Consider the following 17212-nt stretch of genomic DNA (forward strand, 5'->3'; position numbering starts at 1 on the left):
TATAGTGGCATATCTTGAAGATTATATTTTTTTCAAACAATAAAATAATCAAATTGTTTGGCTGGATAATCGTCAAGTTTTTTCCGTTTTCTCTAATTAATTACTTTGAAAAGTTTACAACTAACCCAATTAAAATCTACATTTTTGTGACAAACTTGCATTATTCATTGCACTCTCTTTTGAGTACTTATGTGAGGGAAAAGTAATTCTAGTTATATTTGAGCAACTACAAAATAATGCACATTCATATTAACTTATATATTAAAAATAGGTCATACATCCCTTTAAAAGGGGTGGACCGATGGATTATCCAACTTAAATAGATGAGACATGATTAATTATATGGGTCACGATTTAAGAGATTTTTAACACGGCATACTCGTATGTGTGGGCTGGAATGAACATCAAACTTCCACACAATGTCCGTTGTGTATGTCTAGAAATAAATAATTATCTAAATAGCGATTTAACTAATATAACAATATGTATATCTTTGTAATTTAGTTTAGTGGTATACCACACCTAATGTCATTAGTCATCCAAGATAAGAAATGATTTTGAAATTGACATTGTAGTCATGACCCATACATATTTTATAGTAATATGTTTTTAAGAACTAAACTTGATTTGATTAATTTTATTAAATATTGCATGATTAAACTTTTATTCGACAATTTAAACTAGTTATGATTGCATTGAAATTAATTTTTTTTAAAATAATACTCGTATTATCACCAGTCACCACCACTCCTACACGGTATTTGATTTCTATGGGCTCTCATATTTAGTTTATTGATTCTTAATGCCCTTTACCAAACTCCTAATCATGATTTGTCATTTTTATGCGTAATGACTTTTACCAAACTTCTAATTTCTGTCCTATTTTAATTGCACTCACCAAACTCCTGATTTGCTTAATGAGTAATGACCTATCACTAATTGCATAAGCATTTTTAAATTAGAAGATTCTTATCCAAGTCATTCACCTTTAATTTTAAATAAAGAAGAGCACTAGCAGTATTAAACTATATATAAGCCTTGTTTTACAGTCATTTATGTTTAGAAAAACATGTATTTTTCGTTTGTACATACTAGTATTATTTTTAAAATAGTGAAATGAAGAAGTTCGTGTTAATTGAATATATAGTAATCTCTCCGTCATATTAAAAATAAAACGTTTTCCTTTTCGAATTGTACCATTAAAAATAAAACGTTTTCTAAAATAAAAACAATATTATTTCTACTTTGTTTTTATCTCTTTTACTTTATTATTTTCTTACTACTCACAAAACAATACTCCCTCCGTTCCATAGTAATAGAGACATTTCATTTTGCACACTTGTTTTGAAAAAGTAATTATAAATAGTTAAAGTGAAGAAAAAGTAAAGTAAGAGAGAGAATATTATAGATAAGACTCTTCTCTATATTATTTTTTCTCTTACTTTACTTTTATCCACTTTAACTATTTATAATTATTTTTTATTTCTAATGGTACGGAGGAGTATATATGCTCATATTATATTTGTTGCTATGGGAATGAGACCATCTCGAATATCTCCGGCGACAAAAAAAAGGTTATATGGATATTTCTAATTTTAATAATTCAGTGTGGAATGAATAATACCCACATCAAAATTCCAATAATCAAAGAAAGAATGATCCCAGTTGAATTTAGCATAGTTATTATGCTGCAGATTGAAAATGGATTTGTGCTTGTAATAATGAGTAGTTCTCATGTACACTCACAACTAACTAGCGCCACTGGCAATCCATACATATCAACATCTAATTAAGTGATATCTAATCAAACATTTAATTATCCTAATTAACATCCTAACCGTTTTCGTAATTAATATGTGCGTATGTCTTAGTTTGTGATCAAGTTACTAAGAAGACATCGTGTTAGATAGTAACGATGTACTCCCTCCGTCCCAAATAATATGCATTTTTGGTTTGGCACGAGTTTTAAAGTAAATAGTAAAATAAAAGAGAGGTAGAAAGAAAAAGTAATTAAAATATTGTTAGTGGAAAATGAGTCTCACTTTATTAGAGTGAAAAAAGTTTCTAAAATTGGAAAGTGCATATTCTTATGGGACGGACTAAAAATGAAAGAGTGCATATTTTTGTGTGACTGAGGAAGCAGTATTATTCAATGCCAAGTACTTGCATTAAAATTTTGTTCCTATTGATTTGTAGGAAATATGCCTCCTCAGATTCTAATCAATGGTGATATGGCACTACTACAACTGCCTTAGGAGAAAAACCTCTTATTGGCAAATTAATGAACTTGCACTAAAATTGAGTTGACCTTTGCCTACACCTAACTACTTCATTAATCAAGAAATGCACCTACTCTCAACAACTAAATTAATATATGTATAAAAAGTAAACTATCGAATAATAATGAACCTAGTTGTTGTGTGGTATGCGATTAATGCCATATAGAGCTGGTTAAACGCGTTGCTTGGAGCTTTATAAATTGGATTAATCTTTCAAACAAACATATATCATCATTCAAACCATACCATCAATTAACAGTCATCTATTTTCAGAGTTTGAAAATGAAGGACAAGTACTACGGCTCCATTCTTCAGAGCGAGGCCCTCGCAAAGGTTATTCTTTTTATGCATTTTAAATCTGTGTTTGATGTATATATAGTTAAGAAAGTTACTTTAATTTGTTACATGTAATGCAGTATATTCTGGAAACAAGTGCCTATCCAAGAGAGCACGAACAACTGAAAGAGATCAGGAAAGCGACCGTCGATAAATATCAATTTTGGTACGAAACGAATGATCATAAACATTAATATATTATGCATGATAATAATTTGAGTATTAAAATGAGAAAATTGGTGCTGGTGTTATGATAGGAGTCTGATGAATGTGCCTGCGGATGAGGGCCAGTTTCTCTCTATGCTGTTGAAAATAATGAATGCAAAGAAGACATTAGAAGTGGGAGTTTTCACGGGTTATTCACTTCTGTCCACTGCTCTCGCTCTTCCAGATGACGCCAAGATAATAGCCATCGACCCGGATAGAGAAGCCTACGAAACTGGTTTGCCTTTTATTGAAAAGGCAAACATGACTCACAAAATTCAGTTCATCCAGTCTGATGCTATGGCTGTCATGAAGGACCTCCTCTCCAAGGTACTCCATTAAAATTAGGAGTTTTTCTTTTTGATGAGGTAGATCTCATTTTCCACCAACAACATTTCAATTATAAAGTACTTTATTAATTTTACATTAAAATATGTGTCGCACAACCAAGACTATATTTTTTGGGATAAAGTAGTATATATATTATAAAGACTAAGTTGGGAATTGGGATATTACTTTACTCCTATTTGATACATGGGAAATGAATGAATATATATATAGGGTGAGGAAGGGGAGTTTGATTTTGCATTTGTTGATGCGGACAAAGAGAACTACATCAAGTACCATGAACAACTGCTGAAGCTGGTTAAGGTGGGAGGAATTATAGCGTACGACAACACGCTGTGGTCGGGTACTGTGGTGGCAGCGGAGGAAGACGAGATGGATGACTTCTTGAGGGGCTGCAAAGGCCACATCCTGACTCTCAACTCTTTTCTCGCTGCCGATTCCCGCATTGACTTGGCTCAACTTTCCATCGGAGATGGCCTTACATTGTGCAGGCGTCTCATCTGATATATGCATTCTCTATTTTTATTCACCTTTCATTTATTTCCAACTTTTGTCAATGCAATTTCTTTTTATCCTTCTTTCTCAAATTTTAAAATAGAAAAACAACATATAAAATTATCTAATACTCCAGCCTTTTATTTAGTTTGGTGCATATATGAGTTTGTAAATCAACAAAAATGCTAAGTTGGAAAAATAAGTGTGACATATTCAAACTTGTCCATGGATTGGTCAACAATGCAAAATTAATTCCTTTTTGCCAAACTCTCTGCATTACGTTAATAACAAATTTATAGATATAGGAATCAAACTGCACATATAAAATACATTCCCTCCGTTACTTAAATTCTATCACACTTTGATTGAGCACGGGTTTTAAGAAACGTAATGAAAAATGAGTGGAAAAAATTAGTGGAAAGTGAGTCATACTTTTATGTATTAGTTTTATAATAAAATGTTAGTTGAAATGAGTTAGTGCAATATAAGATTCACTAAAAAAAATAGTAATAAAAAATAAAATATGATAAATTTGTAGGATAAACTGAAAAAGAAAAATGTGATAAAAATTTAACGAACTTGAGAGAGTAGTACTCCATTAATGAACACGGTACTCACATGTAACATAATAATATTTCTCTATAAAAAAGTGTGACATACTTTTTGTTGGATCCAACAAGCATTTTAGCTTTTATTTTGACAAATATGGGGCGTTAACAGAAGTATTCTTTTTTTTTGGGAGATTCCAACATTAATTTTTTTGGCAAAAAAGTAGTATAATTAATACTACAATTCACTTTTAATAATTTATATGTAAACGGTCACGAAATCTTGCGTAGATAAATCCACCGGATGTCTGATATTGTTACACGAGACTGCAATTGATGATTTAATTGCCAACGTTTATAGTTATCCTACTTTATTAAAGCCCTATATAATCTGAAACACAAGACTTTTGAGACCAAGGTTAGTATGTTTTTCCAATTTTCCTCTTAGTCCTGTCTTTATCATCAATTCTAAACGTTATCAAATTTTAAAGAGCAAACAGTCTTAAAAGCCCAAGAAACAATTGGATGCAAGTATATATTTGGAATTTAGGCCTCTAAATGATGTAAGATTAAAAATTTAAATATGAAGCTGTTGTAGAATGGGATTTCAGTTGTGTTGATCAATTCCAACAATCGACTATGGATCGTATATGAAAAAAAGTTGACATTTTTAACAAGATATGATTGTTAAAACAAATATGTTGTCATCTTTAAACTTTTACGAGGTTAATGGAATTGTATGTATTTTTATAGTATTAATATAAAATTAGGGTTATTAATTAAAGTTCAAAGGTAAGAAATAAAAAATAATAATAATTTGGATTCTCTAGAAAAAGAAATCCAACTTTATATTCCCTTACTAAATTGCATAATACACATGTGAGTTACTACTAAATCATGTTCGGTTTGAAAAAAAACACGATTTAGCATCGCTCTCGCTTACCTGCGCCACCTAACAAAAGCGTAGTGATAAGGAAATGCTACCGAGCATTCTAGAATAATATCTAATGGTCTTCTAAAATTAAACATTCAACATTAGCGATGTGCTGGTTTTGTTTCTGATTTTATTTTTAAATGGTCAAGGTAAAATGTCCATTTTTGGACAAGCCATCACTAATCTTATTGTCATCATTATGTCCAGAGAAATAGGGAGAATACCAGATCATCAACCACAAATATTTTTTCTTTTTTTCTTTAGATACACAAATTGCAGTAAATTAAATTAGTAAAAAAGGAATTACAGAGACCGATTTTACTGGTCTATTATTCATAGAATTGAGTAATTTATCGGTGAGAAATCGCAGTGCATAACCAATACACATAGAGCTTTACTAATTAGCTGACTTAAGATGGGAAAATTTCCAAGATAAGTGAACTAATTGCAATAATTAAACATGATTATAGAATAAAGGTTAAGAGCACGAGACCATGATCTAGTAATCCCATATGATAATCATAATCCAATAACAAGATTCTCACTCATAGCACAACTCTATGGTGCATTACCATTTGTTTTGCCCTTTTATTTCTCTTGAGAGTTTTGCCTGCTTGAAGAAAATAAAGTGGTGAAATCACACATCATTAGAAGCTGGACTGTGATGAGAGAATCAAAGCATTATCTCATCTGTTGACACAAAACACAGTAGAGTTAATCTGGAAAGTAAAGTAGGTTGAAGATCAAAAGCAACAAAGAATCCTTGAACCTAAAGTTTCACTGTCATCCCACCAGTGAAAACTTATCTTTTAAGCAAATATTCACTCCCAAAACCAAAGTCCCACCTCACTATGGTCCCTCCATCTCACTAGTTTTTAAAACTGCTCTTGCAGTGCAAGACAATACTAGTCGTCTCTAAGAAACGACTGGTAGCTCTCTAATCGGGGCTTGAGCTTTTCTCCTCCCGTCTTCCATCTCATCACAAAGGATTCTCCTGATGGGATCCTTACAGAAATCAAATGGTGGGATGGGAAGTTTAGCATTGTTAGAGACATCGTGTGGCTACTTACTACAAGAATTACAGGCATGTCTATACAAAATTTTAACTTATAACAATGTGACGAATCAGCTTGCTTACGAGATTGTTGTAATATGACTTGCAGATTATATGGGATGAAGTCGGAGAAGACAAATTTGAGCGGGAAAAGGTTCTGCTTGAACTTGAACAGGAATGTGTCGAGATTTATAGAAGAAAAGTTGACACAGCTAACATTTCACGAGCTCGGCTACATCAGCAGCTTGCAGAGTCCGAGGCTGAGTTTACTCATCTCCTCCTCTCACTTGGAGAAAGATCACTGCCAGGAAGGGTAAGATATGTACTACTACATACTAGTATAATAGTTAAACCAAAATCTTTGTATAATCATCTCATTAAGTAATGTATCCTGGAAGAGCCAACACTGTTGTATACCAATATTGAAAAACTGTTACCAAAATGTTATAGCTCGCTCTTGTAAATATTCACAGGCTTAAAGAGAAATCAAATTTGAAGCATGAAAAATACTCTCAATGCTTTCTACATGATGGTCAAGAGGTAGAAGCACAATGTAAAAACAAATTGATGATGTTCTATGCAATTATGTAAACTGATTTAAAACATCTATTCATGTTGAATTACTGGGGAAGGAAGCTTGACATTCTAATAAATTTACTTTACAGCAAACAATTATTATGGATTTTAGCAGGTGAAAAGCTTTTAAATATGCAGTGTTCTGTTTTGATCCAAGTACCATTTTCATCCTTGACAGCCAGAGAAAATGGCAGGAACGCTGAAAGAGCAGCTAAATTCTATAACACCAGCACTAAGAGAGATGCAGTTAAGGAAAGAAGATCGGGTGAAGCAATTTCGAGTAGTACAAGGGCAGATTCATAAAATTTCTGCAGAAATTGCAGGTCAGACAGAGTATAATGATTCAACATCACCAGTTTGTGTCAATGAAAATGATCTATCACTTAAGAAACTCGAGGAGTTCCAAAATGAGCTTCTGAGACTTCACAGTGAAAAGGTACTGCATGTGACTAGAGTATGTTATTAGGGCTAAATAGATTAAGAAACCAATCACTTTAATTGTTCTCTTGCATGTTCATATCCGTATCAAAGAGTGACAGACTTCAGAGGATGGAAAACTACATTAGCACAATAAAAAACTTGTCAGCCACTTTAGGAATGGATTCTTCATTGATCATAACAAAGGTGCACCCAAGCTTGAATGAATTATCAGGATTGTCAAAGAACATCAGTGACGGTATCCTGGAAAAGCTTGATAGCACAGTGAAATCACTTCAAACAGAAAAACAAACACGATTTGACAAGGTAATTAATTTTTTATATCCTGTACAATTTCATCAAGTAAGATCTGGTCCATTTCACAATAAATATCATACATGGAATGTACAGTAAAGAGTAAGACTATACACATGGTCACTCAAACACCTAGCATAATAACTCTGTTTAGTTGAACTATTAATGCAGCTGCAACAACTTGGTAAAGCATTGTCTGATTTGTGGAATCTCATGGATACACCCTATAAAGATCGTCAAGAATTTCTGCGTGTTGCCAATCTATCATCGATGGCATCAGCGGAGATATCCACTCCCGGAAGCCTTACTCTTGACATGGTGCAGCAGGTATACCGTCAGATACTTCTCTAGAATTATATGCTAGAAATGATTTAATTTGATTATAAATCGTTTTCAAGGCTGGCACTGAAGTGAAGAGACTGGATCAGTTGAAAGCAAGCAAGATGAAAGAGTTTTTCTTCAAGAAACAAATAGAGCTCGAGGACATATGCAGAAAATCACACATGGAAATACCATCGAGATCGGAGATGGAAAAAATAATCAGCCAAATAGACTCTGGTAAGACTGAATTTTTAGAAAGAAAATTTTTAGTTGTAGCTCATACTCCTATATCACATTTGACCCATGGCCATACATATAAAAGGGGAGATTGATCATGCCGATCTCCTCACAAGTGTGGATGAGCAGATATCAAGAGCTGAAGAAGAAGCTAGTAGCAGGAAGGTGATCATGGAGAAGGTTGAAAAGTGGATATTGGCATGTGACGAGGAGCTCTGGTTAGAAGAGTACAGCATGGTCAGATTCTTCTCTTCTTCATTTAAATACAAATACATTAAGAACCCCTTCAGCAAGAAAATCTTAGCTGCTAATTTCCCAATTCAGGATGAAAATCGCTATTCGGTTAGCAGAGGTGCTCATAAGAACCTTAAAAGAGCTGAGCGAGCCAGATTGATGGTCAACAAGATACCAGGTTAAGAGTTATCTCCATGATTATTACTAATGCATTATTTTGTACTAGAATGAAAGACTAAACCAACTAGATGAGTTTAAAAGGGTTGATAACCATATTAAATTTGTCTGTTTCATCCTCCTGGCAGCTTTGGTGGACTTGCTGATATCCAAGACTAAGGACTGGGAAGATGAAAGAAAGAAAGTCTTCTTGTATGATGAGGTATACTGTTCGGAATAGCTACTTCAGTGAATCATTCTTGTAAGCATAATGAATACGTACCATCTTCCCATGTGATCGGGGAATATAACAAGTAAAAGTTATCTATATAGAAAGCTGTGGAACAGTGAAGACACATTCTTGGATATATGATAGACATGGTATTCATAGAAGTGATGAAATTGTAGTGTTAAACTGGTTAGGTAGATAACGTTCCAGCAGAGAGAACACTCTCAGGATAACTTATACACACTTGAGTTGGTTTTTCATTTCATGATCATGCACTTGTTCAGTTTTCTAGGAAACTAACTTTGATTTCATTCACAGAATGATCAGAATCCAAAGCCTTTTATGCCTCATTATTCAGCTTTGCAATGTTTCTGAATAAACCTTTGTACTAGAACTAAAATCCGGACTTCAGGTTCCTCTACTAGCAATGCTTGAAGAGTACCATATGTTGAGAAAGGAAAAGGAAGAGGAGAAACAAAGACAACGGGTAATATCTTCAGAACCTTTTTCATTCTCATTCACTAATCTCTCCATACTCCCTTATACTACTATAAACTGTGATTATGGCATTTTTAGAATATTTCAATACACAAGGGTGATCTTAAATGCAGGAACAGAAGAAGGTACAGAGTAAAGTAGTACCTGAGCCTGACAGCCCATTTGGAACAAGGCCAGGCACTAGCAGTCGGCGTCTTTCTGATAGAAGCATAAACGGAGGCTTTGGAAGTGCAAGCCCTCTAAATAGAAAATCTTCCCTGGGCTTACAGCCCATGGGACCAAGCAGCATCAACTCACCAAGTCGAGGCGTATCTCACATAACAAGAGGAAAGAAAACAAACAGAGAAAGGGCATACAGTCAGAAAGGCTTTTCTTACCATCTCAGAGAGGATACAGTGTCGGTTGTCTCGTCATTTTCTGGCCCCTTCTCACCATAGGATCTCGGGTGTCCACCAAGAAATCATTAATCTGTCATTAATCTGTATAATCAGTTTACATTCTCTTATAGCATAAAAAGAGTTGTACCCGTAAATAAATTAATGGATCATTTCACAAGATCTAAAGCCTGCATTTGCACATTTTCTGCAGCATTTAACAAACAAAACCATTTCATTTTGTAGAGAAAATCACAAGCCACAAATACTTCATAATTTAAAGCAATTTAAACATATTGAACTGATTTATCCAGAAACGCAACTTTATAAAGTCTAATATAAATATATATATATATATAAGATTGTGATTAATTGAGATTATTTAGGTTAATTGAGAAATGAGATGCAATATCAGCCACTCATTTTTATTAAATGAGTGGTCCAGATTTTGCCACACAAAAAATATTTTTAGATTAATTTATAATGAAATGGTAGATTGGTAATTTCATCAATTGAATTCAACGAGAGAAAGCACTACAACAGCTGCTCCAAATCCTTCTTCTCTAACATCTGCTTCTCCACGATCATATCCACCATTGACCGCCTGAAATTCCCCAGCGGATCCTCGGATTTCTTCACGATCGCGAAGCTCTCCTTCACCTTCCCCTCCACTGTGCATGGAATCAGCTTCTTCAGCATCGACAGGTTCCCCTCCGCCGCCGCTCGATTCGACGATCGAGATGATCTCCTGCTCCGGCGGCGGGAATTTCTAGGGTTTGCAACGTGCGATTTCTCTCCGATCGGATGTAGATCGGAGGAGGATCGCGAAGATGAGGAGGCGAATTCCCCTCCGCCGCCGTCGATGCTCCGAAGAAAGTCATCGAGCTTGGCGACCAGATCTCAAACCTCACCCTCACCGACGCTCAAAAGCTCGTCGAGTACCTCAAGGACAAGCTCGGCGTCTCCGATGCCTCCTTCGTCTCCGCTCAAATCGCTGCTGGAGATCGTCTTCGGCGAGATCTGCAGTAAGACGAGCTCGTGCACGCTGAAGCTGCTGGTGCAGATGCTTTCATTTGCTTCGTTTCTGTTTCAGATCAACTCCAATATGTAAGTTTTGCTTTCATTTGCTTCGTTTCTGATCCAATTTGCTAGATTTGTTTGTGAAATCAGTGTCTTTGCTTCGTTTTGCTTGATTTCGAATCAAAATCATGTAATTTAATTCTTAACTAAACTTGATTTTGTCTACGGCTTAAGTGAAAATTTAGTTTTCAAGTTGATTTGTGTATTTTAATTCGATTGTGTTGCTGGAATTTTTTAGTTGTGTAGATAAGATGTTTGTGATATTGCCGACATAAATTATATAAGTAGTTGACATGAAAATGTTTATTTTTTACATGAATTATATAGCTCGTTGTTGACATGAATTATATATGTAAAACATTGTTGTTGACATGAATTATATGTAAAACGTTATTGTTGACTTAAATAATATACGTCGTTGACATGAAAATATTTATTGTTGACATTAATTATTTGTAAAATGTTATTGTTGACATCGTAGTTGATACATATTAATGACTGATGATTAAAGCTATCATAATCACTAGTACTGAATTAATTTGTAATTCCAATATTAGTTTATTGAATGTATTGAAATTTGAGATATGTTTGTTGGTATAATTTAGCAATGTGCAAATATATAAAATGGGGGTTGAGTCCAATCCGTGGTTTCGAAATTGAGGAAAAAGTTGAATCTGAGGCGGTGGAGTTGGTCGTTTCTGATGTGGCGGAAATTGAGATGCATACATCTCAATTTTTTAGCTCCGGTGAACAGGGGGAAAGAAGAAATTGGTGAAGAGAGGGAGGAAGATTGGCGCTGCGGTGGTGACATTTTAATAAAGTTGTTGACATTTGATATTTTGGCTATTGATATGTGAATAATAAGTGTTATATTTTAGTTGTTCACATTTTAATGTGAGTTGTTGACGTTTGATATTCTGGCTATTGATATGTGAATTATAAAAGTTATTTTTTAGTTGTTGACATTTTAATACGAGTTGTTGACATTCGATAATCTGGCTATTGATATGTGAATTATAAGTGTTATTTTTTTTTGTGAGTATAAGTGTTATTTTTTAGTTGTTGACATTTTAATACGATTTTGTTGACATAAATAATATACGTCGTTGACATGAAAATATTTGTTGTTGACATTAATTATTTGTAAAATGTTATTGTTGACATAATAGTTGACATAAATAAAGTTTGTTGTTGACATAAATAAAGTTTGCTTTTGACATCGTAGTTGACATGAATAATGTTTGCTGTTGACATCGTAGTTGACATGAATAATATTTGCTGTTGACATCGCAGTTGATATGTGAATTATAAGTGTTATTTGTTAGTTGTTGTCATTTTAATACAAGTTGTTGACATTCGATATTCTCGGTATTGATATGTGAATTGTAAGTGGTATTTTTTAGTTGTTGACATTTTAATACTAGTTGTTGACATTCGATATTCTCGGTATTGATATGTGAATTGTAAGTGTTATTTGTTAGTTGTTGACATTTTAATATGAGTTGTTGACATTCGATATTCTCGGTATGATATGTGAATTATAAGTGTTATTTGTTAGTTGTTGACATTTTAATACGAGTTGTTGACATTCGATATTCTCGATATTGATATGTGAATTATAAGTATTATTTGTTAGTGTTGACATTCAATATTCTCGGTATTGATATGTGAATTGTAAATGTTATTTGTTAGTTGTTGACATTTTAATACGAGTTGTTGACATTCGATATTCTCGGTATTGATATGGATATGTGAATAATAAGTGTTATTTGTTAGTTGTTGACATTTTCATACGAGTTGTTGACATTCGATATTCTCGGTATTGATATGTGAATTATAAGTGTTATTTTTTAGTTGTTGACATTTTAATAAGTGTTATTTTATTGAATGTTGAAAATTTGAAGATTTGAATGTTGAAGAGATTTGAAGATTTGAAGGTTCGAATATTTGAAGATTTGAATGTTGAAGATTTGAAGATTTGAAGATATGAATGTTGAAGATTTGAAGATTTGAAGATTTGAATGTTGTAGATTTGAAGACATTATGCAAGCTAGAGTTTTAGAGAGGATTTTAGAAAATGATTTCAAACACAATTTAATGAAAAGACAATTATACCCCCTTGTTGACATAATGAGGTATTTGTTGACATTTTGTTAATCTTATGGATGAGTGGCCCATATTGCATCTCATTTCTCAATTTAGCTAAATAATCTCAACTTAACAAGACTCTCTCTCTCTCTTTATATATATATATATATATATATATATATATATATATATTTCTTCTGTATTGGAGGTGGAATTTAGCGGGAAATAGTTTGGAAATACTAATTCTTTAAATTATTATTTATCTCCAAAATTTCCTTGAATTCACTATTTTGGTCATAATATTTGCTAGTGGTAATCGATCAAGCGAGTAGAAGTTTTACAATTGTCTCCTCGATCTTTTCTTTTATGAAATGTCAATCAATTTTCGTGATGTTAGTTGTTGTCTTCTTGTCGTAAAATAAACTGATTTTTTGTGTGAGGAAAATAATATCTTGTTAGCAATATTCTTAGTTACACATGTTAATTCATTCTTCACCTTCCATTAATCTTGGAGAATCGTCATGTATTATCTTCTCTCTTTAATTCTCCATACAGAAGGGCATTGATCACATTATACGAATGTGACAGTTAATCATTGTTAATTTGCAATCGAAAATCATTGTTTGCAATCGAAAGTAAAACTTTTCCGGTATTCATATTCATAACATGGAAAATATTTATCATAATCCAATCCATAAATCTAAGTACAATATATATTGCTACTAATCTTTATTTGGACCTCTCAGTATATCAATTTGGTCGTTGTTTGATAGTGAGCACCATCAACACTATTCTTCTAGGTTCTTCCCTCATGGTAGAGGGCATTTGTCACAAGTGCTATTTTTCACAATGACATTCATCTACTTCTTTATTGCATCTCTTCAACGCCTATGCCTTATTATCTATGTTGGGTACAAATTCATTCACGTTAGATAATTGATGGAAGTTAGAAGGTGTATATAATTCCTATTAAACCCTAATTAGTTTGAGGCTTTTTGAAAGTGATCCAAAAACAATTCTGTGCGGGCTTGACCGAAAGCGGACAATTTGAAACTAATGTTGCGGTCGACGATCCTAACAAGTGGTATCAGATGGCTTTGGGTTGTGCCTGGATGAGCCCCGATAAGGGTCGGACCTGAAAGACTCAGGTTAGAGTCGGGCCCTGGATGACCCAGGAGTCAGGGATGGAACGACCTATGTTCATGTGGTCTCGGTTTGAGGGGAGGTTTGTTGGGTACAAACACATCCCACATCGGATGAATGAAAGAAGTTGGAAGGTGTGTATAATTCATGTCCAACTCCAATTAGTTTGATATTTGAGACCTTTTGGGGGTGATCCAAAAATAAATACGTGCGGGCTTGACCCAAAACGGACAATATCAAACTAATGTCCCAAAAATAAATCCGTGCGGGCTTGACCCAAAACGGACAAACGAACAATATCAAACTAATGTTGCAGTCGACAATCCTAACAATCTCTTCGACTAAGTGGAGAATCTCCTATTCTTCATAAAAGATTGTCGAGAAAGCTCAAGCCAATTTTTGCGAGTTAACCTTTGGCACTATTCCTATTCTTCATATAAGATTGTCTAGAAATGATGTGAATCCGAGTATTCACTATCATACGATGCAGCAACATCGAGGGCCATGTGTTGATCGGGGTCCGAAAAGAAGGTGGAGATATGGCAAGGAGCCAAGCCAGATTCGGAGGTCTGATTCAAATCAGAATTTGCTCCTATCAAGATGGTATCCAAATACTCTTCTAAGACCACCATTGTCTTCATCGTCAAAAGAGCTTCGTGTGAGTACCTTACACGCCTCCAATCGGAGCTCGAATGAAGAAGTTATGGTCGTTTTACAAAAGCCGCACAGTCCAACAAGCAAAACCCCCGACCACAGAGAGTTTGCCCGGCCTGGAGAGGAAAAACGCCCGACCCGGGCGTTTTTGTGCGACTTGCGATTTTTGCTCCTTTTTTACTTTTTTGTTTTGCACTTTTAACCTCTAGTATAAATACCCATGTCTGGGGTTCTTGTCACCAGCTTTTAAATATTTGTAAGAGACAATTTTTCCATATTTTGAGAGCTCACCTTTCATATCTTTTTTGAATACTTATTAAATTCTTCTGCTTTATCTCATTCCTTTTGCCTAAATTAAGGTTGATTGTTGGAGGGCAGGCTACTCATGCATCGGTTACGGATGAAAAGTCACCATTTACTAGGTCTAACACAAATTTTAAGCCGGTGTGTGAAGGAATTCCTTAGGTCCAGGGAAATCGAAGGCGGACCGCGAAGGAGAGAGACGAAAAGTGAGCGAAATTAAGGAAGAAAATGGCTAGACGAAGGAAGTCCAAAGCTGAGGGCAAGAAGACTATTCACACAAAAGAGCCCTCTTTGGACCCCATTTCCACGCCTATATAAAGAGGAGCATCAACATACGAAATATACATTTTTAGCTTCGGCTCCACCACACTCACACACTGGGAGAATGGGGATTACAGGGTAGTTCGGTGGTTCATCTTCGGAAAATTCGTGGCAACACCGTCCTCAAGGAGGGCGAATATACAATTATTACCTTTCGAGTTTTTGTTGCGTTTTGATTTCCGTCGAACTTCACGTTTTGGAAGTCGTGCTCGTTACTTATCGTTATTCTATGAAGTTCATTTTATGTCATGATGGTGTTGATTGGTGTTGATTTACGTTGATTTTATGTTCGAGGAGTTTTATTTCGAAGGTTGATGGTTATTCTCTGTTTTAGATGTTTGTGTACTTGATCTGTGGATATTGTTGTTGATCGTGGTGAATCGGCGAATCGTAGTTATGGAGATGGTTTTATCGGACTTTGGTTGGATGCTTGGATCAGAATGGATTTAGCATCCGAAGTGTGGATCGAAGGGAACTGAGTTGTGCATGGATTTTGATTTTCGCAGGTTTTCATGTTGCTTCGTCTAGTAGCGTAGATCGCCTTAGTTTTAAGCGTTCTTCGTTTTTATTGCCTTTAATTCAGTTTGCTTCGTTTCAATTTCGCTCTCTCTGTTTTTTTAACGATTGTTTCATGTCAAAGATTGGAGAAGATGATGTCACTGTTAGTTAGTCGCTTTAGTTAGTTATTTTGCAACTTTTTAACCGTACTCTACCATTTTCAGAAAATGGTCCCACCTTCAGTTGTTTTCCCAGTCTAGGTAATTTAGGGAATAGTTTTCTTAGATCTAGTAATTGTCTCGCTTGTTCCGAGTTTATATGCATGTTTCTGTTCTCTAGATCTAGTTGTTAGCATAGCAAATTTCAATCACCAAGTCTAGTATAAATTCCTCAACCCCAAGTTGCGTGGCAGCAACCATACCACCCAAAACCCCTTTAAATGCATACTTTCGCATATGTCCTCGTGGGATCGATCCCTACTTCTCTATACTAATTTTAGTATAGGTGGTCGAGGTTTTGAAGAGATATTGTGTGTCCGACGGCCGAGATCTTTCGGCGTTCCGTGAGTTCCTAGACCACTGTGATCTAGTGGATTCTCGGACCCAGAAGCTTGACATTCTTTATTGTGCACGCAGTTTTTAAAAAAATCCGAGTATCAATTGTAAAGGTATGTTTGCTAGTTCTTGTGTTCTTAGTTTGTGAAGTCATTAGGTGTTTGTATGTGAAAGTGCATTTGAGATTTCTTTCTTGTTCTTCACCTAAATTATAACACTAATCCATCCTCTATCCTTTTATCCATTTTCCTTGTTCCATTTCTTGATTTATCTTGTTTATTTATTGGGTTTATTTACAAAATAAGTTATTGGGAAGTTCACTAGTCTTTAATCCTATAAGATTAACAATTAAGAAAGCTCAAGCAAACTTTGCGAGTTAACCTTTGGCACTAATATGCAGTGAATTTCTTAATAGTATGTCGCGTGTGAAAACAAGTTGCCTGATTTCAGAATACATGCAATCAAACAACCGATTAAAATTATTAATATAAACATATAATAACTTACCTAACAATTACCAAACGTATCTTTATGGTAATAATTTAATGGCGTACATATTTCATAACATTTGAACTATTTTTCCAAGATTCTCCTGACGATGTGCAACTCATTTAATTCAAACTCATCCTTATGGTAATAATTAAATGGAGTACTTTTGGAACATATACATCAAAATATTTGAACTATTTATTAAGATTCCCCCCACGATGCTTACTACTCATTTAAGGCACCACCAAATCTGTTGTGTGCTTTTTTCATTTGGTGGATCATCTATATATTTTACCAAAAATCACATTTTCAATCTCTACTTTTTTCGACCTCTCAATTTACTAATAAGAAAGTATCTTTACCATCTACTTTGTGACGTGCGAGTAACCTAATGTGACAGAAACACATAAGTATCGATTAACCAAATAATAATATAACATCTCACCTCTTCGTTGTCCTACTTTTTCTCATCAAAGCTGTAATAATCTGTTCCTTAATGATTTCAATTTTCAATGAGTAAATAGGGT

The 17212-nt window shown here is 34.4% G+C and overlaps 1 protein-coding gene and 1 long non-coding RNA gene across 2 annotated transcripts; one reads left to right on the top strand and one right to left on the bottom strand.

The window, feature by feature from the left end:
- Positions 1-2457: 2457 nt before the first annotated feature.
- LOC125198982 (flavonoid 3',5'-methyltransferase-like) lies at positions 2458-3745 on the top strand. Its single transcript, XM_048097188.1, has 4 exons — positions 2458-2612; positions 2696-2781; positions 2873-3149; positions 3381-3745. Exons 1-4 carry the CDS (start codon positions 2562-2564, stop codon positions 3669-3671), a joined length of 705 nt encoding a protein of 234 aa, XP_047953145.1. The 5' UTR covers positions 2458-2561; the 3' UTR covers positions 3672-3745.
- A 1844-nt stretch (positions 3746-5589) lies between these two features.
- Positions 5590-9666, bottom strand: LOC125198980. The gene is made up of 3 exons (XR_007172493.1): positions 9559-9666; positions 6283-9443; positions 5590-6149 (listed from the first exon to the last, which is right to left on the bottom strand). It is a non-coding gene; the product is annotated as an uncharacterized LOC125198980 (long non-coding RNA).
- Positions 9667-17212: the final 7546 nt, after the last annotated feature.

The sequence above is a fragment of the Salvia hispanica genome, unplaced genomic scaffold (assembly GCF_023119035.1).
Source record: "Salvia hispanica cultivar TCC Black 2014 unplaced genomic scaffold, UniMelb_Shisp_WGS_1.0 HiC_scaffold_347, whole genome shotgun sequence".
Lineage (NCBI taxonomy): Eukaryota > Viridiplantae > Streptophyta > Magnoliopsida > Lamiales > Lamiaceae > Salvia > Salvia hispanica.